The sequence below is a fragment of the Sesamum indicum genome, linkage group LG10 (genome assembly GCF_026168435.1).
Source record: "Sesamum indicum cultivar Baizhima isolate 11 linkage group LG10, ASM2616843v1, whole genome shotgun sequence".
In the NCBI taxonomy this organism is placed as follows: Eukaryota; Viridiplantae; Streptophyta; class Magnoliopsida; order Lamiales; family Pedaliaceae; genus Sesamum; species Sesamum indicum.
Genome location: NC_142666.1, coordinates 21,993,980 through 22,018,712, shown reverse-complemented (window position 1 = coordinate 22,018,712; position 24,733 = coordinate 21,993,980). Strand labels below are relative to the sequence as shown.

Sequence of the window (24,733 nt, the reverse complement as noted above, 5' to 3'; positions counted from 1 at the left end):
TTGAATAAAGCTACAGAAGGATCATATGGTGTTTTAGCAATTCTGCTGTTTTGATAACCAAATTTCTCAATTATCTTCTCAACATAATGAGACTGAGAAATGGCTATTCCATCAGTTGACCGAGTCAACTTGATGCCAAGAATCACATTAGCCTCACCCATATCCTTCATTTCAAACTTATTTTTCAAAAATGACTTGGTTTCGATAATAATATCTAGACATGACCCTATTAATAGAATATCGTCCACATACAGATATAGAATTATCATTTTATCTCCTTTAACCTTGCAGTATATGCATTTATCATTCTCATTTACAGTGAAGCCGAACGCAAGAATAATTTTATCAAACTTTTCATGCCACTGTTTGGGTGCTTGTTTAAGTCCATATAGAGACTTAACAAGTTTACAAACTTTATGCTCGTTACCATGAGCTACAAACCCCTCAGGCTGTTCCATGTAAATCTCTTCCTCGAGTTCACCATACAAGAAGGTTGTTTTCACATCCATCTGATGAATTGGGAGATTATACCCTAAAGCAATTGCTATAAGCACCCGGATTGTAGTCAATCGAGCTACCGGAGAATAGGTATCGAAATAGTCTATCCCCTCCTTTTATTTAAACCCTTTAGCCACCAATCTGCCTTTAAACTTATCTATGGTCCTATTAGGTTTCAGTTTCCTTTTAAAAATCCACTTACACCCAATAGTAGTACACCCCGGAGGAAGATCGACTAGCACCCACGTTCCATTAGAAACAATGGAGTCCATCTCACTTTTAACAGCTTCTTTCCACTGCTTGGCTTCTGAAGAAGCCATAGCATCTTTGAAAGTTATCGGATCATCCTCGATGTTGTAAGTGACAAAGTCACTTCCAAAATATTTAAAATAAATAAAATATGAATAATATATAAACACTAATCTAAACTTCAAATCCATCAATTCAAATATAATCTAAGTATAATTATAATTTTTTCTAAAAGTATTTGGAAATTACAATAGCGTTCTCACATTTACAATTGTGCCTCTTTCATCAAAGTTTAAAATAAAATTATTGACAGCGTTTCAAAATTTACTCCTCATTTAGTGTTATATAATTTATCAACAAAGCTACCTGTTAATATTATTATATTTACAATGGGACAAATATAATATATATTATAAAAAAAAATCATTCCCAAATTATAGTTATTTGATTAAAAAATAGCCATTGAGGAATGAAAAAATTTAGCCATGTTTTGAACAATTTATATAAAATACTGAATGATACATAAAATTAGAAGTTTATATATTTTTATTTGCTGACAATTATAAATAAAGAATTATCAAAAGGTATGCAAATGTAATTTTTCAATTATTGGAAAAAATATAATTTTATATTTATAGAAGGTGTTAAGTTAATTAACTCAAATAAAAATTGTAAGTATCATAAGGAATTAAACATTTGTTTTTTCTTGACAGCAAAGACTTCTGTTTCCCCAACCAAAGACTTTCTACTCTAATCTGCTTTTGCTTGAAGCCCTTCTTTACCCACTTCTTTTAGAACTCCAAAGAAGGCTTGAACAACGCCAAATCGGAAGCCCTAAAGAACCTTCTTCCTTGTAGTATGCCAGCCAGTTCCCGGTCACCAAGCCAACAATTTCAATCCTTGAGAACCCTGCGCGTCAACAATACCTTTGTGTTTTAACGGCTAATTTCCGCGCTTTACCGCTTCTTCAAAGGTAAATCGCCTAAGCTTTTCTTGATTCAAGATTCAACGGCTACTTTTTTTAATTTAACGGCTAATTTTTCATTATAAATAGACAACCCATAGAATTAAAGAAGCAACACCCCAGTTTCTCGCTTCACTCGTTTTTGGTACTTCTCTTATTCCAGTGTTTCTTTAGTGCGATCCTTTTATTTGTTTTGTTTCTGATTGTTCTGGAAATTGCTTATGTATTTGTGCTTTCTATGTTCTGATTGTTTTTGTGACTGTAGGGTTTGTGTTTGTTTTTGTTTATGTGATGTATGTGGGTTTCGGTGTAATTTATCTTAATTGTTCGAACTTATTTCTTGGATTTGATCTTTTGCTTCTGACTAGTTTGTGATTGTGGGATGTTGTTAGTGATTCTTGATTGTTTCTTTTCGGTTATGATTATTGAATTTTCTGTTTCTTGGAATTTTGTTTTAATTTTGCCCTGTAATTGGTTTTGTGATTGTGGGTTTGTGGTGCAAGCGGTGTGATATTTGAATCAGTTTCTTGGACCTTTCTTTGTGGTTGTGAACTTGTGATTATTCACATTCTTTTGTTAATTTGGTCTCACTGATGTTCCAATGTTTGGTTACTTTTTTTGGTGTTTGATTCTTTTGATGTTCTAATGGAATTTCAGTGATTAATTTTGTGATTGTGCGTTTTTTACTAATTGATTGTTCTTGGATTAGTGATTGTATTCTAATTGTTTATATGATTGTGTTGTTTGTTTTCTCATTGTATTGGTGTTGTTTGTAGTGTAATTTGACCAGCGATTGTGGTTTGTCTTTCTGATTGACTGTGATTGTGTGGTTTTTTTTATGACTGCTGTGTGATTTCTGAATTTTTATTGTTTATGTGACTATTTGTGTTGTGATTATTTGATTATTTTTGTTTGTGGGTTTGTTAAGTTTCTTGATTTGTTGTGGGTTTTGGTGCAATTTGACTTAATTGTTCGAACTTGTTTCTTGGATTAGATCTTTTATCTTCTAATTAGTTTGTGTGATTATCCGTTGTTTGTGATTCTATTTGTGATTGTGGTTTGTCTTCTAATTCTTTTTGTCATCTTGAGTTTGTCTTATGATTGTTCGTGATTGTGGGGATTTTTCTAATTGATTGTTCTGTATTTTTTTGGGATTTTATTCTGATTGTTTATGTGATTGGGCTATTTGTGTTCTCATTGTATTTGTGACTATGGGTTTGTGTAGGTTTCTTTTGTTTTTGTGGGTTTTCTGCAATTTGATTTAATTATTGGAACTTGTTTTTTGAATTTGATCTTTTGTTTCTAATTAGATTGTAGTTATTGGTGGTTGTTTGTGATTCTTGATCGTTTCTTCTTGGTTATGATTCTTGAATTTTCCATTTCTTGATTCTATTGTTAAATCCACCTCAGTCCCTGATGCGTCCTGTGTTCATCACTATCAGGTTTTGTCTATGCCCATGTAATTTCAGCACTTCTAGATAATTGGATTTAAGCTCTCTTGAAAATGTGCTTTTGTTGTTCTTCACTTTGTGTACATTTTATAATTGAACCTAGCATCATGGTCATGCTCTTTGATGGAATTTGGAGCTCTCTCTCCTAATGTGCCAAAAGGAGAAATTTCAAAACAATTCACCTTTTCTGCTAATGGTGCAAATATTTTTAACTCTGTGCCACAACTCCTTTCATTTATATTTATATTATCTGAAAAAAAAGAGCCTATTTTAGCACAACTCCTTTCACTTTGGAGATAGCAAGGTTATTAATTTTGCAGTATTATGTGGCTGTTTTTTTCTTCAGATACTTGCACATGGTATTATCCCAAATGAGTGTGGAACCAATTCATGGGAAAGCTAAATATTGGATTAAAGGTAAATTTATTGCTAATTTCAGATACAACAATATGAATTTCTCTTTTCCTTAATTGAATTCTCATAAAATTTATTGCATTTTCCTCAAACTAAATGGACTTCTGTGAAGCTGGAAACAACATTGTTTGGAACATGAACCTTAATGGGTAGAAAAACTCGTTTTAACTTGTTTGCATGCTTCCAGGATAGTTATTTGGAGCTCTTAAAAGTCATTTAGACGACAGCAACAAAAATTGGATTACAGCAACGTTGTTTACAATTTGTGCTCTTACATCTACAATGAGACAACCGGTTGAGGAGTCAAGCAAGGTTCATTTTCTCAGAAGTAGTCTATTATCGTTTTGTCTCTGTTAAAGTTTGGTTAGTTGATTTACGTCGATGTGGTTCATGCGCAGAATTCTTTAAGATGTTATGAAATGCCTTGGCGACAATGAAAAGCAAATGCGAGAGTGCACTTTGATTACTTTAGACTCTTGGCTTGCTGCTGGCCATCTTGACAAAAAGGTCAGCACTAGTTCACTTCAGAATTTCTTTTTCCTCACATCCTTGTTTCATGTATTGTTAACCTTGTTGCTTTTTCTTCCCTATAGGTCCCTTATGTAACTGCTGCTCTCAAGGACACTAAGTTTGGTGGGTAAGGGCGCAACGATCCTTTTGACTGGTTGTCAAGACAACTTGCTGGACTATCCGATTTTCCTCATGCTATACATCTGTTAAAACCCTCTACATCTGCTATGATGGTATTTTCTCCAGCAAAGTTAAACTTGTCCTCTAGAGTTTTCACTGGTTGGCATGCACCTCTATTTCAATTTTTCTCATGATATTGTATGGTTAACATTCTGCAGGATAAGTCAGCAGATGTTCGTAAAGCTGCTGAAGCATGCTTTAATGAAATATTCAGGGTTTGTGGACTCGAAATGGCATGTAAGTCGCAATGTTCTGAAGCTTTGTTAGAGATCTCTTGACTTCCCCAGGGATCATAATTTGATCTAATTTGTTCCTCTTGTAGGTGACAAAAAATTTGAAAAATGTACAAGGTTCGGCTCTAGCTATTGTTATTGTTGTGGAACCATTGAAACTGTATAGGGTTTTCCGGTAATTCTATTTTGTGCCATAACTCGAGTAAACTCCTATTGAAAAGATGAAAAGGTTTTTCTATCTTGCAAATATGAATTTCATGGCTGCATGTTGGCTCGCAGAAAACTTCGAATCTGGTAGATTGATTTCAGCAGCCATAACATCCAAAACCGTGTCAAAGGTTGGAAAATCAAATGCTTATGGTGATCGTGCATTTTCATCAGGGCAAGGGAAAATAGTTGCATCTTCAGTATGTTTTTCATGTGGATTGCTTAATTTTTTGAATCATGGCATGTATTTGATCAATATATCTTGTTCCTGTAGAGAGGTGCTCCTACCAAAGGCGCAAGACAAGATTGATCGTGTGTGTTCACGACATCAACAATCAGTCAAATGCGTTTCTGAATGTGAAGGATTCAAACAAGGTATGATAAATTCGGCACTTGACATACAAGGTATGACTTTTTTTTGGTTGTTATGCTTAATGTTTTTTTTTGTTTAATTTTGTCGCATTGATGTCTTCTGATTCTTTTTTCCTTTTGATTGTTATTGATTGTGGGTTTTTCTGATTGGTTTGTTATTTGTTGGGTTTATTCAGATTATTTACGTGTTTGTGTCTTTGGTGTTCTAATTGTTTTTTTTTTTTGTTGTAGGGTTGTGTGGGTTTGTTTTGTTTCTGTGATTTATTGTGGGTTTGGTGTAGTTTGTCTTAATTTCAAACTTGTTTCTTGGATTAATCGTTTATTTCTAATTAGTTTGTGATTGTGGAATGTTGTTTGTGATTCTTCATGTTTTTTATCGGTTATGATTCTTGAATTTTTAGTTTCTTGAAAATTTGTTTTAATTTTGTCTTGTAATTAATTTTGTGATTGTGGGTTTTTTCCTCATTGATTGTTCTGTGATTAGTGAGATTTTATTCTAATTATTTATGTGATTGTGCTGTTTGTGTTCTCATTGTATTTGTGCTGCTTGAAGTATAATTTGACCTGTAATTTGGTTTGTCTTTGTGATTAACTGTGATTGTGGGTTTTTTTTACGACTCTTGTGTGATTTCTGCATTTTTATTGTTCATGTGACTGTTTGTATTATGATTATTTGATTGTTTTTGTTTGTGGGTTTGTTAAGTTTCCTGATTTGTTGTGGGTTTTGGTGCAATTTGACTGAATTGTTCGAACTTGTTTCTTGGATTAGATCTTCGAATTAGTTTATGTGGTTATCGGTTGTTTGTGATTGTTTTTGTGATTGTGGTTGTCTTCTAATTCTTTTTGTCATCATGAGTTTGTCTTATGATTGTTCGTGATTGTTGGTTTTTTGTAATTGATTGTTCTGTAACTTTTGGAATTTTATTCTGATTGAGGTTTCTTTTGTTTTTGTGGGTGTTGTGCAATTTGACTTAATTATTGGAACTTGGTTTTTGGATTTGATCTTTTGTTTCTAGTTAGATTGTAATTATTGGTGGTTGTTTGTGATTGTTGATCGTTTCTTCTTGGTAATGATTTTTGAGTTTTCTGTTTCTTGATTCTATTGTTAAATCCACCTATGAGTCCATGATGCGTCCTGTGTTCATCACTGTCAGGTTTTGTCTATGCCCATGTAATTTCAGCACTTCTAGATAATTGGATTTAAGCTCTCTTGAAAATGTGCTTTTGTTGTTCTTCACTTTGTATACATTTTATAATTGAACCTAGCATCATGTCATGCTCTTTGATGGAATTTGGAGCTACCTCTCCTAATGTGCCAGAAGGAGAAATTTCAAAACAATTCACCTTTTCTCCTAATGGTGCAAATATTTCTAACTCTGTGCCACAACTCCTTTCATTTATATTTATTTTATCTGAAAAAAAAGAGCCTATTTTAGCACAACTCCTTTCACTTTGGAGATAGCAAGGTTATTAATTTTGCAATATTATGTGGCTGTTGTTTTCTTCAGATACTTGCTCATGGTATTATCCCAAATGAGTGTGGAACCAATTCATGGGAAAGCTAAATATTGTATTAAAGGTAAATTTAGGGCTAATTTCAGATACAACAATATTTTAGCACAACTCCTTTCACTTTGGAGATAGCGAGGTTATTAATTTTGCAGTATTATGTGGCTGTTGTTTTCTTCAGATACTTGCACATGGTATTATCCCAAATGAGTGTGGAACCAATTCATGGGAAAGCTAAATATTGGATTAAAGGTAAATTTAGTTCTAATTTCAGATACGACAATGTGAATTTCTCTGTTCCTAATTGAATTCTCATCGAATTTATTGCATTTTCCTCAAACTATATGGACGTCTACAAAGCAAGAAACAACATTGTTGGAACATGAACCTTAATGGGTAGAAAGACTCGTTTTAACTCGTTTGCTTACTTCCAGGATAGTTATTTGGAGCTCTTAAAAGTCATTTACACGACAGCAACAAAAATTGGATTACAGCAACGTTGTTTACAATTTGTGCTCTTACATCTACAATGAGACAACCGGTTGAGGAGTCAAGCAAGGTTCATTTTCTCAGAAGTAGTCTATTATCGTTTTGTCTCTGTTAAAGTTTGGTTAGTTGATTTACATCGATGTGGTTCATGCGCAGAATTCTTTAAGATGTTATGAAATGCCTTGGCGACAATGAAAAGCAAATGCGAGAGTGCACTTTGATTACTTTAGACTCTTGGCTTGCTGCTGGCCATCTTGACAAAAAGGTCAGCACTAGTTCACTTCAGAATTTCTTTTTCCTCACATCCTTGTTTCATGTATTGTTAACCTTGTTGCTTTTTCTTCCCTATAGGTCCCTTATGTAACTGCTGCTCTCAAGGACACTAAGTTTGGTGGGTAAGGGCGCAACGATCCTTTTGACTGGTTGTCAAGACAACTTGCTGGACTGTCCGATTTTCCTCATGCTATACATCTGCTAAAACCCTCTACATCTGCTATGATGATATTTTCTCCAGCAAAGTTAAACTTGTCCTCTAGAGTTTTCACTGGTTGGCATGCACCTCTATTTCAATTTTTCTCATGATATTGTATGGTTAACATTCTGCAGGATAAATCAGCAGATGTTCGTAAAGCTGCTGAAGCATGCTTTAATGAAATATTCAGGGTTTGTGGACTCGAAATGGCATGTAAGTCGCAATGTTCTGAAGCTTTGTTAGAGATCTCTTGACTTCCCCAGGGATCATAATTTGATCTAATTTGTTCCTCTTGTAGGTGACAAAAAATTTGAAAAATGTACAAGGTTCGGCTCAAGCTGTTGTTGTTGTTGTGGAACAATTGAAACTGTATAGGGTTTTCAGGTAATTCTGTTTTGTGCCATAACTCGAGTAAACTCCTATTGAAAAGATGAAAAGGTTTTTCTATCTTGCAAATATGAATTTCATGGCTGCATGCTGGCTCGCAGAAAACATCGAATCTGGTAGATTGATTTCAGCAGCCATAACATCCGAAACCGTCTCAAATGCGAGAGTGCACTTTGATTACTTTAGACTCTTGGCTTGCTGCTGGCCATCTTGACAAAAAGGTCAGCACTAGTTCACTTCAGAATTTCTTTTTCCTCACATCCTTGTTGTTTCATGTATTGTTAACCTTGTTGCTTTTTCTTCCCTATAGGTCCCTTATGTAACTGCTGCTCTCAAGGACACTAAGTTTGGTGGGTAAGGGCGCAACGATCCTTTTGACTGGTTGTCAAGACAACTTGCTGGACTGTCCGATTTTCCTCATGCTATACATCTGCTATGATGGTGTTTTCTCCAGCAAAGTTAAACTTGTCCTCTAGAGTTTTCACTGGTTGGCATGCACCTCTATTTCAATTTTTCTCATGATATTGTATGGTTAACATTCTGCAGGATAAATCAGCATATGTTCGTAAAGCTGCTGAAGCATGCTTTAATGAAATATTCAGGGTTTGTGGACTCGAAATGGCATGTAATTCGCAATGTTCTGAAGCTTTGTTAGAGATCTCTTGACTTTCCCAGGGATCATAATTTGATCTAATTTGTTCCTCTTGTAGGTGACAAAAAATTTGAAAAATGTACAAGGTTCGGCTCAAGCTATTGTTGTTGTTGTGGAACAATTGAAACTGTATAGAGTTTTCAGGTAATTCTGTTTTGTGCCATAACTCGAGTAAACTCCTATTGAAAAGATGAAAAGGTTTTTCTATCTTGCAAATATGAATTTCATGGCTGCATGTTGGCTCGCAGAAAACATCGAATCTGGTAGATTGATTTCAGCAGCCATAACATCCGAAACCGTCTCAAATGCGAGAGTGCACTTTGATTACTTTAGACTCTTGGCTTGCTGCTGGCCATCTTGACAAAGAGGTCAGCACTAGTTCACTTCAGAATTTCTTTTTCCTCACATCCTTGTTTCATGTATTGTTAACCTTGTTGCTTTTTCTTCCCTATAGGTCCCTTATGTAACTGCTGCTCTCAAGACACTAAGTTTGGTGGGTAAGGGCGCAACGATCCTTTTGACTGGTTGTCAAGACAACTTGCTGGACTGTCCGATTTTCCTCATGCTATACATCTGCTAAAACCCTCTACATCTGCTATGATGGTATTTTCTCCAGCAAAGTTAAACTTGTCCTCTAGAGTTTTCACTGGTTGGCATGCACCTCTATTTCAATTTTTCTCATGATATTGTATGGTTAACATTCTGCAGGATAAATCAGCAGATGTTCGTAAAGCTACTGAAGCATGCTTTAATGAAATATTCAGGGTTTGTGGACTCGAAATGACATGTAAGTCGCAATGTTCTGAAGCTTTGTTAGAGATCTCTTGACTTTCCCAGGGATCATAATTTGATCTAATTTGTTCCTCTTGTAGGTGACAAAAAATTTGAAAAATGTACAAGGTTCGGCTCAAGCTATTGTTGTTGTTGTGGAACAATTGAAACTGTATAGAGTTTTCAGGTAATTCTGTTTTGTGCCATAACTCGAGTAAACTCCTATTGAAAAGATGAAAAGGTTTTTCTATCTTGCAAATATGAATTTCATGGCTGCATGTTGGCTCGCAGAAAACATCGAATCTGGTAGATTGATTTCAGCAGCCATAACATCCGAAACCGTCTCAAATGCGAGAGTGCACTTTGATTACTTTAGACTCTTGGCTTGCTGCTGGCCATCTTGACAAAAAGGTCAGCACTAGTTCACTTCAGAATTTCTTTTTCCTCACATCCTTGTTTCATGTATTGTTAACCTTGTTGCTTTTTCTTCCCTATAGGTCCCTTATGTAACTGCTGCTCTCAAGACACTAAGTTTGGTGGGTAAGGGCGCAACGATCCTTTTGACTGGTTGTCAAGACAACTTGCTGGACTGTCCGATTTTCCTCATGCTATACATCTGCTAAAACCCTCTACATCTGCTATGATGGTATTTTCTCCAGCAAAGTTAAACTTGTCCTCTAGAGTTTTCACTGGTTGGCATGCACCTCTATTTCAATTTTTCTCATGATATTGTATGGTTAACATTCTGCAGGATAAATCAGCAGATGTTCGTAAAGCTGCTGAAGCATGCTTTAATGAAATATTCAGGGTTTGTGGACTCGAACTGACATGTAAGTCGCAATGTTCTGAAGCTTTGTTAGAGATCTCTTGACTTCCCCATGGATCATAATTTGATCTAATTTGTTCCTCTTGTAGGTGACAAAAAATTTGAAAAATGTACAAGGTTCGGCTCAAGCTATTGTTGTTGTTGTGGAACAATTGAAACTGTATAGAGTTTTCAGGTAATTCTGTTTTGTGCCATAACTTGAGTAAACTCCTATTGAAAAGATGAAAAGGTTTTCTATCTTGCAAATATGAATTTCATGGCTGCATGTTGGCTCGCAGAAAACATCGAATCTGGTAGATTGATTTCAGCAGCCATAACATCTGAAACCGTCTCAAAGGTTGGAATATCAAATGCTTATGGTGATCGTGCATTTTCATCACGGCAAGGGAAAATAGTTGCATCTTCGGTACGTTTTCATGTGGAATGCTTAATTTTTTGAATCATGGCATGTATTTGATCAATATATCTTGTTCCTGTAGCGAGATGCTCCTACCGAAGGAGCAAGACAAGATTGATCATGTCTGTTCACGACATCAACAATCAGTCAAATGCTTTTCTGAATGTGAAGGACTCAAACAAGGTATGATAAATTCGGCACTTGACATACAAGGTATGACTTTTTTTTGGTTGTTATGCTTGATGTTTTTTTTTTTGTTTAATTTTGTCGCATTGATGTCTTCTCATTCTTTTTTCCTTTTGATTGTTCGTGATTGTGGATTTTTCTGATTGGCTTGTTATTTGTTGGGTTTATTTAGATTATTTACGTGTTTGTGCCTTTGGTGTTCTAATTGTTTTTTCTTTTTTGTGTTGTAGGGTTGTGTGGGTTTGTTTTGTTTCTATTTATTGTGGGTTTTGATGTAGTTTGTCTTAATTTTTCAAACTTGTTTCTTGGATTTGATCGTTTATTTCTAATTAGTTTGTGATTGTTGGATTTTTAGTTTCTTGAGTATTTAGTCTTGTAATTGTGGAGTTGTGGTGCAATTAATGTGATGTTTGAATTAGTTTCTTGGTCCTTTCTTTGTGGTTGTGATTATTCATTTTTTTAGGTTAATGTCGTCTGATTGATGTTCCAATATTTGGCTAGTTTTCTGGGTGTTTGATTCATTTGATGTTCTAATGGAATTTCAGTAATTAGTTTATGATTGTGTGTTTTTTCCTCATTGATTGTTCTGTGATTAGTGGGATTTTATTCTAATTGTTTATGTGATTGTGCTGTTTGTGTTCTCATTGTATTTGTGCTTCTTGTAGTATAATTTGACCTGTGATTGTGGTTTGTCTTTGTGATTAAATGTGATTGTGGATTTTTTTTATGACTGTTGTGTAATTTCTGGATTTTTATTATTTATGCGATTGTTTGTATTGTGATTATTTGATTGTTTTTGTGCGATTCATTCTGGTGTAGTTTGTCTTAATTTTTCGAACTTGTTTGTTAGATTTGATCGTTTGTTTCTAATTAGTTTGTGAGTGTGGAATGCTGTTTGTGATTCTTCATGTTTTTTATCAGTTATGATTGTTGGATTTTTAGTTTCTTGAGTAATTAGTTTTGTAATTGTGGACTTGTGGTGCAACTGATTGTGATGTTTGAATTAGTTTCTTGGTCCTTTCTTTGTGGTTGTGATTATTCATTTTTTAGGTTAATATAGTCTGATTGATGTTCCAGTATTTGGCTAGTTTTCTGTGTGTTTGATTCATTTGATGTTCTAATGAAATTTGAGTAATTAGTTTGTGATTGTGGGTTTTTCTCTCAATGATTGTTCTGTGATTAGTGGGATTTTATTCTAATTGTTTATGTGATTGTGTTGTTTGTGTTCTCATCGTATTTGTGCTGCTTGTTGTGTAATTTGACCGGTGTTTGTGGTTTGTCTTTGTGATTGACTATGATTGTGGGTTTTTTTTATGACTCTTGTGTGATTTCTGGATTTTTATTGTTCATGTGACTGTTTGTATTATGATTATTTGATTGTTTTTGTTTGTGGGTTTGCTAAGTTTCCTGATTTGTTGTGGGTTTTGGTGCAATTTGACTCTTTTATCATCTAATTAGTTTATGTGGTTATCGGTTGTTTGTGATTGTTTTTGTGATTGTCGTGTGATTGTGGTTTGTCTTCTAATTCTTTTTGTCATCATGAGTTTGTCTTATGATTGTTCGTGATTGTTGGTTTTTTTGTAATTGATTGTTCTGTAACTTTTGGAATTTTATTCTGATTGAGGTTTCTTTTGTTTTTGTGGGTGTTGTGCAATTTGACTTAATTATTGGAACTTGGTTTTTGGATTTGATCTTTTGTTTCTAGTTAGATTGTAATTATTGGTGGTTGTTTGTGATTGTTGATCGTTTCTTCTTGGTAATGATTTTTGAGTTTTCCGTTTCTTGATTCTATTGTTAAATCCACCTATGAGTCCCTGATGCGTCATGTGTTCATCACTGTCAGGTTTTGTCTATACTCATGTAATTTCAGCACTTCTAGATAATTGGATTTAAGCTCTCTTGAAAATGTGCTTTTGTTGTTCTTCACTTTGTGTACATTTTATAATTGAACCTAGCATCATGGTCATGCTCTTTGATGGAATTTGGAGCTACCTCTCCTAATGTGCCAGAAGGAGAAATTTCAAAACAATTCACCTTTTCTCCTAACGGTGCAAATATTTTTAACTCTGTGCCACAACTCCTTTCATTTATATTTATTTTATCTGAAAAAAAAAGAGCCTATTTTAGCACAACTCCTTTCACTTTGGAGATAGCAAGGTTATTAATTTTGCAGTATTATGTGGCTGTTGTTTTCTTCAGATACTTGCTCATGGTATTATCCCAAATGGGTGTGGAACCAATTCATGGGAAAGCTAAATATTGTATTAAAGGTAAATTTAGTGCTAATTTCAGATACAACAATATTTTAGCACAACTCCTTTCACATTGGAGATAGCAAGGTTATTAATTTTGCAGTATTATGTGGCTGTTGTTTTCTTCAGATACTTGCACATGGTATTATCCCAAATGAGTGTGGAACCAATTCATGGGAAAGCTAAACATTTGATTAAAGGTAAATTTAGTTCTAATTTCAGATACAACAATGTGAATTTCTCTGTTCCTAATTGAATTCTCGTCGAATTTATTGCTTTTCCTCAAACTATATGGAAGTCTATAAAGCAAGAAACAACATTGTTGGAACATGAACCTTAATGGGTAGAAAGACTCGTTTTAACTCGTTTGCTTACTTCCAGGATAGTTATTTGGAGCTCTTAAAAGTCATTTACACGACAGCAACAAAAATTGGATTACAGCAACGTTGTTTACAATTTGTGCTCTTACATCTACAATGAGACAACCGGTTGAGGAGTCAAGCAAGGTTCATTTTCTCAGAAGTAGTCTATTATCGTTTTGTCTCTGTTAAAGTTTGGTTAGTTGATTTACGTCGATGTGGTTCATGCGCAGAATTCTTTAAGATGTTATGAAATGCCTTGGCGACAATGAAAAGCAAATGCGAGAGTGCACTTTGATTACTTTAGACTCTTGGCTTGCTGCTGGCCATCTTGACAAAAAGGTCAGCACTAGTTCACTTCAGAATTTCTTTTTCCTCACATCCTTGTTTCATGTATTGTTAACCTTGTTGCTTTTTCTTCCCTATAGGTCCCTTATGTAACTGCTGCTCTCAAGGACACTAAGTTTGGTGGGTAAGGGCGCAACGATCCTTTTGACTGGTTGTCAAGACAACTTGCTGGACTGTCCGATTTTCCTCATGCTATACATCTGCTAAAACCCTCTACATCTGCTATGATGATATTTTCTCCAGCAAAGTTAAACTTGTCCTCTAGAGTTTTCACTGGTTGGCATGCACCTCTATTTCAATTTTTCTCATGATATTGTATGGTTAACATTCTGCAGGATAAATCAGCAGATGTTCGTAAAGCTGCTGAAGTATGCTTTAATGAAATATTCAGGGTTTGTGGACTCGAAATGGCATGTAAGTCGCAATGTTCTGAAGCTTTGTTAGAGATCTCTTGACTTCCCCAGGGATCATAATTTGATCTAATTTGTTCCTCTTGTAGGTGACAAAAAATTTGAAAAATGTACAAGGTTCGGCTCAAGCTGTTGTTGTTGTTGTGGAACAATTGAAACGGTATAGGGTTTTCAGGTAATTCTGTTTTGTGCCATAACTCGAGTAAACTCCTATTGAAAAGATGAAAAGGTTTTTCTATCTTGCAAATATGAATTTCATGGCTGCATGTTGGCTCGCAGAAAACATCGAATCTGGTAGATTGATTTCAGCAGCCATAACATCCGAAACCGTCTCAAATGCGAGAGTGCACTTTGATTACTTTAGACTCTTGGCTTGCTGCTGGCCATCTTGACAAAAAGGTCAGCACTAGTTCACTTCAGAATTTCTTTTTCCTCACATCCTTGTTGTTTCATGTATTGTTAACCTTGTTGCTTTTTCTTCCCTATAGGTCCCTTATGTAACTGCTGCTCTCAAGGACACTAAGTTTGGTGGGTAAGGGCGCAACGATCCTTTTGACTGGTTGTCAAGACAACTTGCTGGACTGTCCGATTTTCCTCATGCTATACATCTGCTAAAACCCTCTACATCTGCTATGATGGTATTTTCTCCAGCAAAGTTAAACTTGTCCTCTAGAGTTTTCACTGGTTGGCATGCACCTCTATTTCAATTTTTCTCATGATATTGTATGGTTAACATTCTGCAGGATAAATCAGCAGATGTTCGTAAAGCTGCTGAAGCATGCTTTAATGAAATATTCAGGGTTTGTGGACTAGAAATGGCATGTAAGTCGCAATGTTCTGAAGCTTTGTTAGAGATCTCTTGACTTCCCCAGGGATCATAATTTGATCTAATTTGTTCCCCTTGTAGGTGACAAAAAATTTGAAAACTGTACAAGGTTCGGCTCAAGCTATTGTTGTTGTTGTGGAACAATTGAAACTGTATAGGGTTTTCAGGTAATTCTGTTTTGTGCCATAACTCGAGTAAACTCCTATTGAAAAGATGAAAAGGTTTTTCTATCTTGCAAATATGAATTTCATGGCTGCATGTTGGCTCGCAGAAAACATCGAATCTGGTAGATTGATTTCAGCAGCCATAACATCCGAAACCGTCTCAAATGCGAGAGTGCACTTTGATTACTTTAGACTCTTGGCTTGCTGCTGGCCATCTTGACAAAAAGGTCAGCACTAGTTCACTTCAGAATTTCTTTTTCCTCACATCCTTGTTGTTTCATGTATTGTTAACCTTGTTGCTTTTTCTTCCCTATAGGTCCCTTATGTAACTGCTGCTCTCAAGGACACTAAGTTTGGTGGGTAAGGGCGCAACGATCCTTTTGACTGGTTGTCAAGACAACTTGCTGGACTGTCCGATTTTCCTCATGCTATACATCTGCTAAAACCCTCTACATCTACTATGATGGTGTTTTCTCCAGCAAAGTTAAACTTGTCCTCTAGAGTTTTCACTGGTTGGCATGCACCTCTATTTCAATTTTTCTCATGATATTGTATGGTTAACATTCTCCAGGATAAATCAGCATATGTTCGTAAAGCTGCTGAAGCATGCTTTAATGAAATATTCACGGTTTGTGGACTCGAAATAACATGTAATTCGCAATGTTCTGAAGCTTTGTTAGAGATCTCTTGACTTTCCCAGGGATCATAATTTGATCTAATTTGTTCCTCTTGTAGGTGACAAAAAATTTGAAAAATGTACAAGGTTCGGCTCAAGCTATTGTTGTTGTTGTGGAACAATTGAAACTGTATAGAGTTTTCAGGTAATTCTGTTTTGTGCCATAACTCGAGTAAACTCCTATTGAAAAGATGAAAAGGTTTTTCTATCTTGCAAATATGAATTTCATGGCTGCATGTTGGCTCGCAGAAAACATCGAATCTGGTAGATTGATTTCAGCAGCCATAACATCCGAAACCGTCTCAAATGCGAGAGTGCACTTTGATTACTTTAGACTCTTGGCTTGCTGCTGGCCATCTTGACAAAAAGGTCAGCACTAGTTCACTTCAGAATTTCTTTTTCCTCACATCCTTGTTTCATGTATTGTTAACCTTGTTGCTTTTTCTTCCCTATAGGTCCCTTATGTAACTGCTGCTCTCAAGACACTAAGTTTGGTGGGTAAGGGCGCAACGATCCTTTTGACTGGTTGTCAAGACAACTTGCTGGACTGTCCGATTTTCCTCATGCTATACATCTGCTAAAACCCTCTACATCTGCTATGATGGTATTTTCTCCAGCAAAGTGAAACTTGTCCTCTAGAGTTTTCACTGGTTGGCATGCACCTCTATTTCAATTTTTCTCATGATATTGTATGGTTAACATTCTGCAGGATAAATCAGCAGATGTTCGTAAAGCTGCTGAAGCATGCTTTAATGAAATATTCAGGGTTTGTGGACTCGAAATGACATGTAAGTCGCAATGTTCTGAAGCTTTGTTAGAGATCTCTTGACTTCCCCATGGATCATAATTTGATCTAATTTGTTCCTCTTGTAGGTGACAAAAAATTTGAAAAATGTACAAGGTTCGGCTCAAGCTATTGTTGTTGTTGTGGAACAATTGAAACTGTATAGAGTTTTCAGGTAATTCTGTTTTGTGCCATAACTCGAGTAAACTCCTATTGAAAAGATGAAAAGGTTTTCTATCTTGCAAATATGAATTTCATGGCTGCATGTTGGCTCGCAGAAAACATCGAATCTGGTAGATTGATTTCAGCAGCCATAACATCCGAAACCGTCTCAAAGGTTGGAATATCAAATGCTTATGGTGATCGTGCATTTTCATCACGGCAAGGGAAAATAGTTGCATCTTCGGTACGTTTTCATGTGGAATGCTTAATTTTTTGAATCATCGCATGTATTTGATCAATATATCTTGTTCCTGTAGCGAGATGCTCCTACCGAAGGAGCAAGACAAGATTGATCATGTCTGTTCACGACATCAACAATCAGTCAAATGCTTTTCTGAATGTGAAGGACTCAAACAAGGTATGATAAATTCGGCACTTGACATACAAGGTATGACTTTTTTTTGGTTGTTATGCTTGATGTTTTTTTTTTTGTTTAATTTTGTCGCATTGATGTCTTCTCATTCTTTTTTCCTTTTGATTGTTCGTGATTGTGGATTTTTCTGATTGGCTTGTTATTTGTTGGGTTTATTTAGATTATTTACGTGTTTGTGCCTTTGGTGTTCTAATTGTTTTTTCTTTTTTGTGTTCTAGGGTTGTGTGGGTTTGTTTTGTTTCTATTTATTGTGGGTTTTGATGTAGTTTGTCTTAATTTTTCAAACTTGTTTCTTGGATTTGATCGTTTATTTCTAATTAGTTTGTGATTGTTGGATTTTTAGTTTCTTGAGTATTTAGTCTTGTAATTGTGGAGTTGTGGTGCAATTAATGTGATGTTTGAATTAGTTTCTTGGTCCTTTCTTTGTGGTTGTGATTATTCATTTTTTTAGGTTAATGTCGTCTGATTGATGTTCCAATATTTGGCTAGTTTTCTGGGTGTTTGATTCATTTGATGTTCTAATGGAATTTCAGTAATTAGTTTATGATTGTGTGTTTTTTCCTCATTGATTGTTCTGTGATTAGTGGGATTTTATTCTAATTGTTTATGTGATTGTGCTGTTTGTGTTCTCATTGTATTTGTGCTTCTTGTAGTATAATTTGACCTGTGATTGTGGTTTGTCTTTGTGATTAAATGTGATTGTGGATTTTTTTTATGACTGTTGTGTAATTTCTGGATTTTTATTATTTATGCGATTGTTTGTATTGTGATTATTTGATTGTTTTTGTGCGATTCATTCTGGTGTAGTTTGTCTTAATTTTTCGAACTTGTTTGTTGGATTTGATCGTTTGTTTCTAATTAGTTTGTGAGTGTGGAATGCTGTTTGTGATTCTTCATGTTTTTTATCAGTTATGATTGTTGGATTTTTAGTTTCTTGAGTAATTAGTTTTGTAATTGTGGACTTGTGGTGCAACTGATTGTGATGTTTGAATTAGTTTCTTGGTCCTTTCTTTGTGGTTGTGATTATTCATTTTTTAGGTTAATATAGTCTGATTGATGTTCCAGTATTTGGCTAGTTTTCTGTGTGTTTGATTCATTTGATGTTCTAATGAAATTTGAGTAATTAGTTTGTGATTGTGGGTTTTTCTCTCAATGATTGTTCTGTGATTAGTGGGATTTTATTCTAATTGTTTATGTGATTGTGTTGTTTGTGTTCTCATCGTATTTGTGCTGCTTGTTGTGTAATTTGACCGGTGTTTGTGGTTTGTCTTTGTGATTGACTATGATTGTGGGTTTTTTTTATGACTCTTGTGTGATTTCTGGATTTTTATTGTTCATGTGACTGTTTGTATTATGATTATTTGATTGTTTTTGTTTGTGGGTTTGCTAAGTTTCCTGATTTGTTGTGGGTTTTGGTGCAATTTGACTCTTTTATCATCTAATTAGTTTATGTGGTTATCGGTTGTTTGTGATTGTTTTTGTGATTGTCGTGTGATTGTGGTTTGTCTTCTAATTCTTTTTGTCATCATGAGTTTGTCTTATGATTGTTCGTGATTGTTGGTTTTTTTGTAATTGATTGTTCTGTAACTTTTGGAATTTTATTCTGATTGAGGTTTCTTTTGTTTTTGTGGGTGTTGTGCAATTTGACTTAATTATTGGAACTTGGTTTTTGGATTTGATCTTTTGTTTCTAGTTAGATTGTAATTATTGGTGGTTGTTTGTGATTGTTGATCGTTTCTTCTTGGTAATGATTTTTGAGTTTTCCGTTTCTTGATTCTATTGTTAAATCCACCTATGAGTCCCTGATGCGTCATGTGTTCATCACTGTCAGGTTTTGTCTATACTCATGTAATTTCAGCACTTCTAGATAATTGGATTTAAGCTCTCTTGAAAATGTGCTTTTGTTGTTCTTCACTTTGTGTACATTTTATAATTGAACCTAGCATCATGGTCATGCTCTTTGATGGAATTTGGAGCTACCTCTCCTAATGTGCCAGAAGGAGAAATTTCAAAACAATTCACCTTTTCTCCTAACGGTGCAAATATTTTTAACTCTGTGCCACAACTCCTTTCATTTATATTTATTTTATCTGAAAAAAAAAGAGCCTATTTTAGCACAACTCCTTTCACTTTGGAGATAGCAAGGTTATTAATTTTGCAGTATTATGTGGCTGTTGTTTTCTTCAGATACTTGCTCATGGTATTATCCCAAATGGGTGTGGAACCAATTCATGGGAAAGCTAAATATTGTATTAAAGGTAAATTTAGTGCTAATTTCAGATACAACAATATTTTAGCACAACTCCTTTCACATTGGAGATAGCGAGGTTATTAATTTTGCAGTATTATGTGGCTGTTGTTTTCTTCAGATACTTGCACATGGTATTATCCCAAATGAGTGTGGAACCAATTAATGGGAAAGCTAAATATTTGATTAAAGGTAAATTTAGTTCTAATTTCAGATACAACAATGTGAATTTCTCTGTTCCTAATTGAATTCTCGTCGAATTTATTGCTTTTCCTCAAACTATATGGAAGTCTATAAAGCAAGAAACAACATTGTTGGAACATGAACCTTAATGGGTAGAAAGACTCGTTTTAACTCGTTTGCTTACTTCCAGGATAGTTATTTGGAGCTCTTAAAAGTCATTTACACGATAGCAACAAAAATTGGATTACAGCAACGTTGTTTACAATTTGTGCTCTTACATCTACAATGAGACAACCGGTTGAGGAGTCAAGCAAGGTTCATTTTCTCAGAAGTAGTCTATTATCGTTTTGTCTCTGTTAAAGTTTGGTTAGTTGATTTACATCGATGTGGTTCATGCGCAGAATTCTTTAAGATGTTATGAAATGCCTTGGCGACAATGAAAAGCAAATGCGAGAGTGCACTTTGATTACTTTAAACTCTTGGCTTGCTGCTGGCCATCTTGACAAAAAGGTCAGCACTAGTTCACTTCAGAATTTCTTTTTCCTCACATCCTTGTTTCATGTATTGTTAACCTTGTTGCTCTTTCTTCCCTATAGGTCCCTTATGTAACTGCTGCTCTCAAGGACACTAAGGTTGGTGCGTAAGGGCGCAACGATCAGCAGATGTTCGTAAAGCTGCTGAAGCATGCTTTAATGAAATATTCACGGTTTGTGGACTCGAAATGGCATGTAAGTCGCAATGTTCTGAAGCTTTGTTAGAGATCTCTTGACTTCCCTAGGGATCATAATTTGATCTAATTTGTTCCCCTTGTAGGTGACAAAAAATTTGAAAACTGTACAAGGTTCGGCTCAAGCTATTGTTTTTGTTGTGGAACAATTGAAACTGTATAGGGTTTTCAGGTAATTCTGTTTTGTGCCATAACTCGAGTAAACTCCTATTGAAAAGATGAAAAGGTTTTTCTATCTTGCAAATATGAATTTCATGGCTGCATGTTGGCTCGCAGAAAACATCGAATCTGGTAGATTGATTTCAGCAGCCATAACATCCGAAACCGTCTCAAATGCGAGAGTGCACTTTGATTACTTTAGACTCTTGGCTTGCTGCTGGCCATCTTGACAAAAAGGTCAGCACTAGTTCACTTCAGAATTTCTTTTTCCTCACATCCTTGTTTCATGTATTGTTAACCTTGTTGCTTTTTCTTCCCTATAGGTCCCTTATGTAACTGCTGCTCTCAAGGACAGTAAGGTTGGTGGGTAAGGGCGCAACGATCCTTTTCACTGGTTGTCAAGACAACTTGCTGGACTGTCCGATTTTCCTCATGCTATACATCTGCTAAAACCGTCTACATCTGCTTTGATGGTATTTTCTCCAGCAAAGTTAAACTTGTCCTCTAGAGTTTTCACTGGTTGGCATGCACCTCTATTTCAATTTTTCTCATGATATTGTATGGTTAACATTCTGCAGGATAAATCAGCAGATGTTCGTAATGCTGCTGAAGCATGCTTTAATGAAATATTCAGGGTTTGTGGACTCGAAATGGCATGTAAGTCGCAATGTTCTGAAGCTTTGTTAGAGATCTCTTGACTTCCCCATGGATCATAATTTGATCTAATTTCTTCCTCTTGTAGGTGACAAAAAATTTGAAAAATGTACGAGGTTCGGCTCAAGCTATTGTTGTTGTTGTGGAACAATTGAAACTGTATAGAGTTTTCAGGTAATTCTGTTTTGTGTCATAACTCGAGTAAACTCCTATTGAAAAGATGAAAAGGTTTTTCTATCTTGCAAATATGAATTTCATGGCTGCATGTTGGCTCGCAGAAAACATCGAATCTGGTGGATTGATTTCAGCAGCCATAACATCCGAAACCGTCTCAAAGGTTGGAATATCAAATGCTTATGGTGATCGTGCATTTTCATCACGGCAAGGGAAAATAGTTGCATCTTCGGTACGTTTTCATGTGGATTGCTTAGTTTTTTGAATCATGGCATGTATTTGATCAATATATCTTGTTCCTGTAGCGAGGTGCTCCTACCGAAGGAGCAAGACAAGATTGATCATGTCTGTTCACGACATCAACAATCAGTCAAATGCTTTTCTGAATGTGAAGGACTCAAACAAGGTATGATAAATTCGGCACTTGACATACAAGGTATGACTTTTTTTTGGTTGTTATGCTTGATGTTTTTTTTTTTGTTTAATTTTGTCGCATTGATGTCTTCTCATTCTTTTTTCCTTTTGATTGTTCGTGATTGTGGGTTTTTCTGATTGGTTTGTTATTTGTTGGGTTTATTTAGATTATTTACGTGTTTGTGTCTTTGGTGTTCTAATTGTTTTTTCTTTTTTGTGTTGTAGGGTTGTGTGGGTTTGTTTTGTTTCTGTGATTTATTGTGGGTTTTGATGTAGTTTGTCTTAATTTTTCCAACTTGTTTCTTGGATTTGATCGTTTATTTCTAATTAGTTTGTGATTGTTGGATTTTTAGTTTCTTGAGTAATTAGTTTTGTAATTGTGGATTTGTGGTGCAACTGATGTGATGTTTGAATTAGTCTCTTGGTCCTTTCTTTGTGGTTGTGATTATTCATTTTTTTAGGTTAATGTTGTCCGATTGATTGATGTTCCAATATTTGGCTAGTTTTCTGGGTGTTTGATTTATTTGATGTTCTAATGGAATCAGTAATTAGTTTATGATTGTGTGTTTTTTCCTCATTGATTGTTCTGTGATTAGTGGGATTTTATTCTAATTGTTTATGTGATTGTGCTATTTGTGTTCTCATTGTATTTGTGCTTCTTGTAGTATAATTTGACCTGTGATTGTGGTTTGTCTTTGTGATTGTGGATTTTTTTTATGACTGTTGTGTAGTTTCTGGATTTTTATTGTTTATGTGATTGTTTGTATTGTAATTATTTGATTGTTTTTGTGCGATTCATTCTGGTGTAGTTTGTCTTAATTTTTCGAACTTGTTTGTTGGATTTGATCGTTTGTTTCTAATTAGTTTGTGAGTGTGGAATGCTGTTTGTGATTCTTCATGTTTTTTATTAGTTATGATTGTTGGATTTTTAGTTTCTTGAGTAATTAGTGTTGTAATTGTGGACTTGTGGTGCAACTGATTGTGATGTTTGAATTAGTTTCTTGGTCCTTTCTTTGTGGTTGTGATTATTCATTTTTTAGGTTAATATAGTCTGATTGATGTTCCAATATTTGGCTAGTTTTCTGTGTGTTTGATTCATTTGATGTTCTAATGAAATTTGAGTAATTAGTTTGTGATTGTGGGTTTTTCTCTCAATGATTGTTCTGTGATTAGTGGGATTTTATTCTAATTGTTTATGTGATTGTGTTGTTTGTGTTCTCATCGTATTTGTGCTGCTTGTTGTGTAATTTGACCTGTGTTTGTGGTTTGTGATTGATTGTGATTGTGGGTTTTTTTTTATAACTCTTGTGTGATTTCTGAATTTTTATTGTTCATGTGACTGTTTGTATTATGATTATTTGATTGTTTTTGTTTGTGGGTTTGTTAAGTTTCCTGATTTGTTGTGGGTTTTGGTGCAATTTGACTCTTTTATCGTCTAATTAGTTTATGTGGTTATCGGTTGTTTGTGATTGATTTTGTGATTGTCATGTGATTGTGGTTTGTCTTCTAATTCTTTTTGTCATCATGAGTTTGTCTTATGATTGTTCGTGATTGTTGGTTTTTTGTAATTGATTGTTCTGTAACTTTTGGAATTTTATTCTGATTGAGGTTTCTTTTGTTTTTGTGGGTGTTGTGCAATTTGACTTAATTATTGGAACTTGGTTTTTGGATTTGATCTTTTGTTTCTAGTTAGATTGTAATTATTGGTGGTTGTTTGTGATTGTTGATCGTTTCTTCTTGGTAATGATTTTTGAGTTTTCCGTTTCTTGATTCTATTGTTAAATCCACCTCTCAGTCCCTGATGCATCCTGTTTTCATCACTATCAGAGTTTGTCTATGCCCATGTAATTTCAGCACTTCTAGATAATTGGATTTAAGCTCTCTTGAAGATGATCTTGACACAAGAAAAGATCTGTCGAGAAACAATGTTGTTGAAGATGATCTCAACACAAGAAAAGACTTTTTCTGTTGAAGATGATCTTGACACAAGTTCAAGGACATTTGGAGCCCTCTGTTGTAGAGACTAGTTTGTAAATTAGAATATTAATGTAAAGACTATTTCTTTAGCCAAGGAAATAAAAGTTTTGATCAAAAGATTTTGATATTTGTTACTCCAAAACTTGTTTCTATACTTTTAGAACCACCTACTTTCTAAATTTAATGATCACCATGTCATCATTTCCTTAATAGCAACTCATTTTATAAGTAATTTTTTTAAGCCGTAAAATAAATTCTATTTTATCAATATAATATATAGATATCATATGAGATAATAGATATCGAGAAAACTTTATATTTACCCTCACCAGATGTCGTCATATACATAACCTCAAAGGAAAATAGCCTAACAAACAACAGTACAAAATTTTAAATACAAACCTGACCAAATACTAGAATATTTAACAACCAAACAACCTAAAATCCCAACTGTAAATCTGTCCATGACATAATATTTGATGTTATTGTTAATTATCTAAGTGCCCTGCTTACTCTAATTGGATTAAATCAGTCAACGATTTTACCGGCCATCATTATTCAGTCAATGTCTTATCATATACAGCACAGGATATTCATTGTATGTGATATCCTCCACACTCTCAATCCCGGTGTGTAGTAATATCAGCACAGGACATTACAACAACAATGACATTCTCGCATCACCCCAGTGTGTAGCTAACAACACAGGATATCTCTCAGTACCCGAAATATCACGGTACCCTAGGCGCCTTGGTACCTAACTTAACTCATTTATTTTTCTTATCACATCATCATCTACATCATCATCTACCATATTCTTGTAACTCATTGATTATGTTCCTAACTAGGTAAGCAACATCTTTTATTTTAATTCACAACAGCTATAGGATCTCATAACCATATCTCACACGTCCATACATTACAATCACATATACATTCCTACCTAATTTCTTAATTAATATAATTTGCTCGTAAATAATATGACGAACTCCAATTTAATCCATTCAAGTTTTATT

General features: G+C 34.8%; 1 protein-coding gene across 29 annotated transcripts; it reads left to right on the top strand.

Moving 5' to 3' along the window:
- The first annotated feature begins 1,460 nt into the window (after positions 1-1,460).
- Positions 1,461-23,844, top strand: LOC105178824 (protein MOR1-like). 29 transcript variants are annotated; one of them, XR_016067676.1, is made up of 62 exons: positions 1,461-1,720; positions 3,509-3,579; positions 3,764-3,888; positions 3,975-4,083; positions 4,170-4,319; positions 4,425-4,503; positions 4,589-4,674; positions 4,779-4,906; positions 4,981-5,081; positions 6,587-6,657; positions 6,769-6,839; positions 7,022-7,146; positions 7,233-7,341; positions 7,428-7,594; positions 7,683-7,761; positions 7,847-7,932; positions 8,037-8,156; positions 8,246-8,393; positions 8,482-8,560; positions 8,646-8,731; positions 8,836-8,955; positions 9,042-9,190; positions 9,296-9,374; positions 9,460-9,545; positions 9,650-9,769; positions 9,856-10,004; positions 10,110-10,188; positions 10,274-10,359; positions 10,463-10,590; positions 10,664-10,764; positions 12,967-13,037; positions 13,149-13,219; positions 13,401-13,525; positions 13,612-13,720; positions 13,807-13,973; positions 14,062-14,140; positions 14,226-14,311; positions 14,416-14,535; positions 14,625-14,774; positions 14,880-14,958; positions 15,044-15,129; positions 15,234-15,353; positions 15,443-15,609; positions 15,698-15,776; positions 15,862-15,947; positions 16,052-16,171; positions 16,258-16,406; positions 16,512-16,590; positions 16,676-16,761; positions 16,865-16,992; positions 17,066-19,439; positions 19,551-19,621; positions 19,803-19,927; positions 20,014-20,122; positions 20,209-20,340; positions 20,426-20,511; positions 20,616-20,735; positions 20,822-20,971; positions 21,077-21,155; positions 21,241-21,326; positions 21,431-21,558; positions 21,632-23,844. XR_016067676.1 is itself a non-coding variant. In XM_088885536.1 (61 exons), exons 13-17 carry the CDS (start codon positions 7,249-7,251, stop codon positions 8,053-8,055), a joined length of 321 nt encoding a protein of 106 aa, XP_088741662.1. In that variant the 5' UTR covers positions 1,461-1,720; positions 3,509-3,579; positions 3,764-3,888; positions 3,975-4,083; positions 4,170-4,319; positions 4,425-4,503; positions 4,589-4,674; positions 4,779-4,906; positions 4,981-5,081; positions 6,587-6,657; positions 6,769-6,839; positions 7,022-7,146; positions 7,233-7,248; the 3' UTR covers positions 8,056-8,156; positions 8,246-8,393; positions 8,482-8,560; positions 8,646-8,731; positions 8,836-8,955; positions 9,042-9,190; positions 9,296-9,374; positions 9,460-9,545; positions 9,650-9,769; positions 9,856-10,004; positions 10,110-10,188; positions 10,274-10,359; positions 10,463-10,590; positions 10,664-13,037; positions 13,149-13,219; positions 13,401-13,525; positions 13,612-13,720; positions 13,807-13,973; positions 14,062-14,140; positions 14,226-14,311; positions 14,416-14,535; positions 14,625-14,774; positions 14,880-14,958; positions 15,044-15,129; positions 15,234-15,353; positions 15,443-15,609; positions 15,698-15,776; positions 15,862-15,947; positions 16,052-16,171; positions 16,258-16,406; positions 16,512-16,590; positions 16,676-16,761; positions 16,865-16,992; positions 17,066-19,439; positions 19,551-19,621; positions 19,803-19,927; positions 20,014-20,122; positions 20,209-20,340; positions 20,426-20,511; positions 20,616-20,735; positions 20,822-20,971; positions 21,077-21,155; positions 21,241-21,326; positions 21,431-21,558; positions 21,632-23,844. The 29 variants fall into 29 exon arrangements, 5 of the variants coding, with proteins under 5 accessions (XP_088741662.1, XP_088741664.1, XP_088741661.1 ...); XR_016067679.1 differs by having other exon boundaries at positions 10,664-10,794; XR_016067682.1 differs by having other exon boundaries at positions 10,664-13,037; positions 17,066-17,166; positions 19,369-19,439.
- The last annotated feature ends 889 nt before the right edge of the window (positions 23,845-24,733 follow it).

What these genes read in the sequence shown, in the direction of transcription:
- LOC105178824 (XM_088885536.1), top strand. Translation starts at nt 7,249, where the DNA reads ATGAAATGCCTTGGCGACAATGAAAAGCAAATGCGAGAGTGCACTTTG. An exon ending in CTGGCCATCTTGACAAAAAG is followed by an intron (nt 7,342 to 7,427) that starts GTCAGCACTAGT and finishes TCTTCCCTATAG; the next exon opens with GTCCCTTATGTAACTGCTGC. An exon ending in AAGGACACTAAGTTTGGTGG is followed by an intron (nt 7,472 to 7,682) that starts GTAAGGGCGCAA and finishes AACATTCTGCAG; the next exon opens with GATAAATCAGCAGATGTTCG.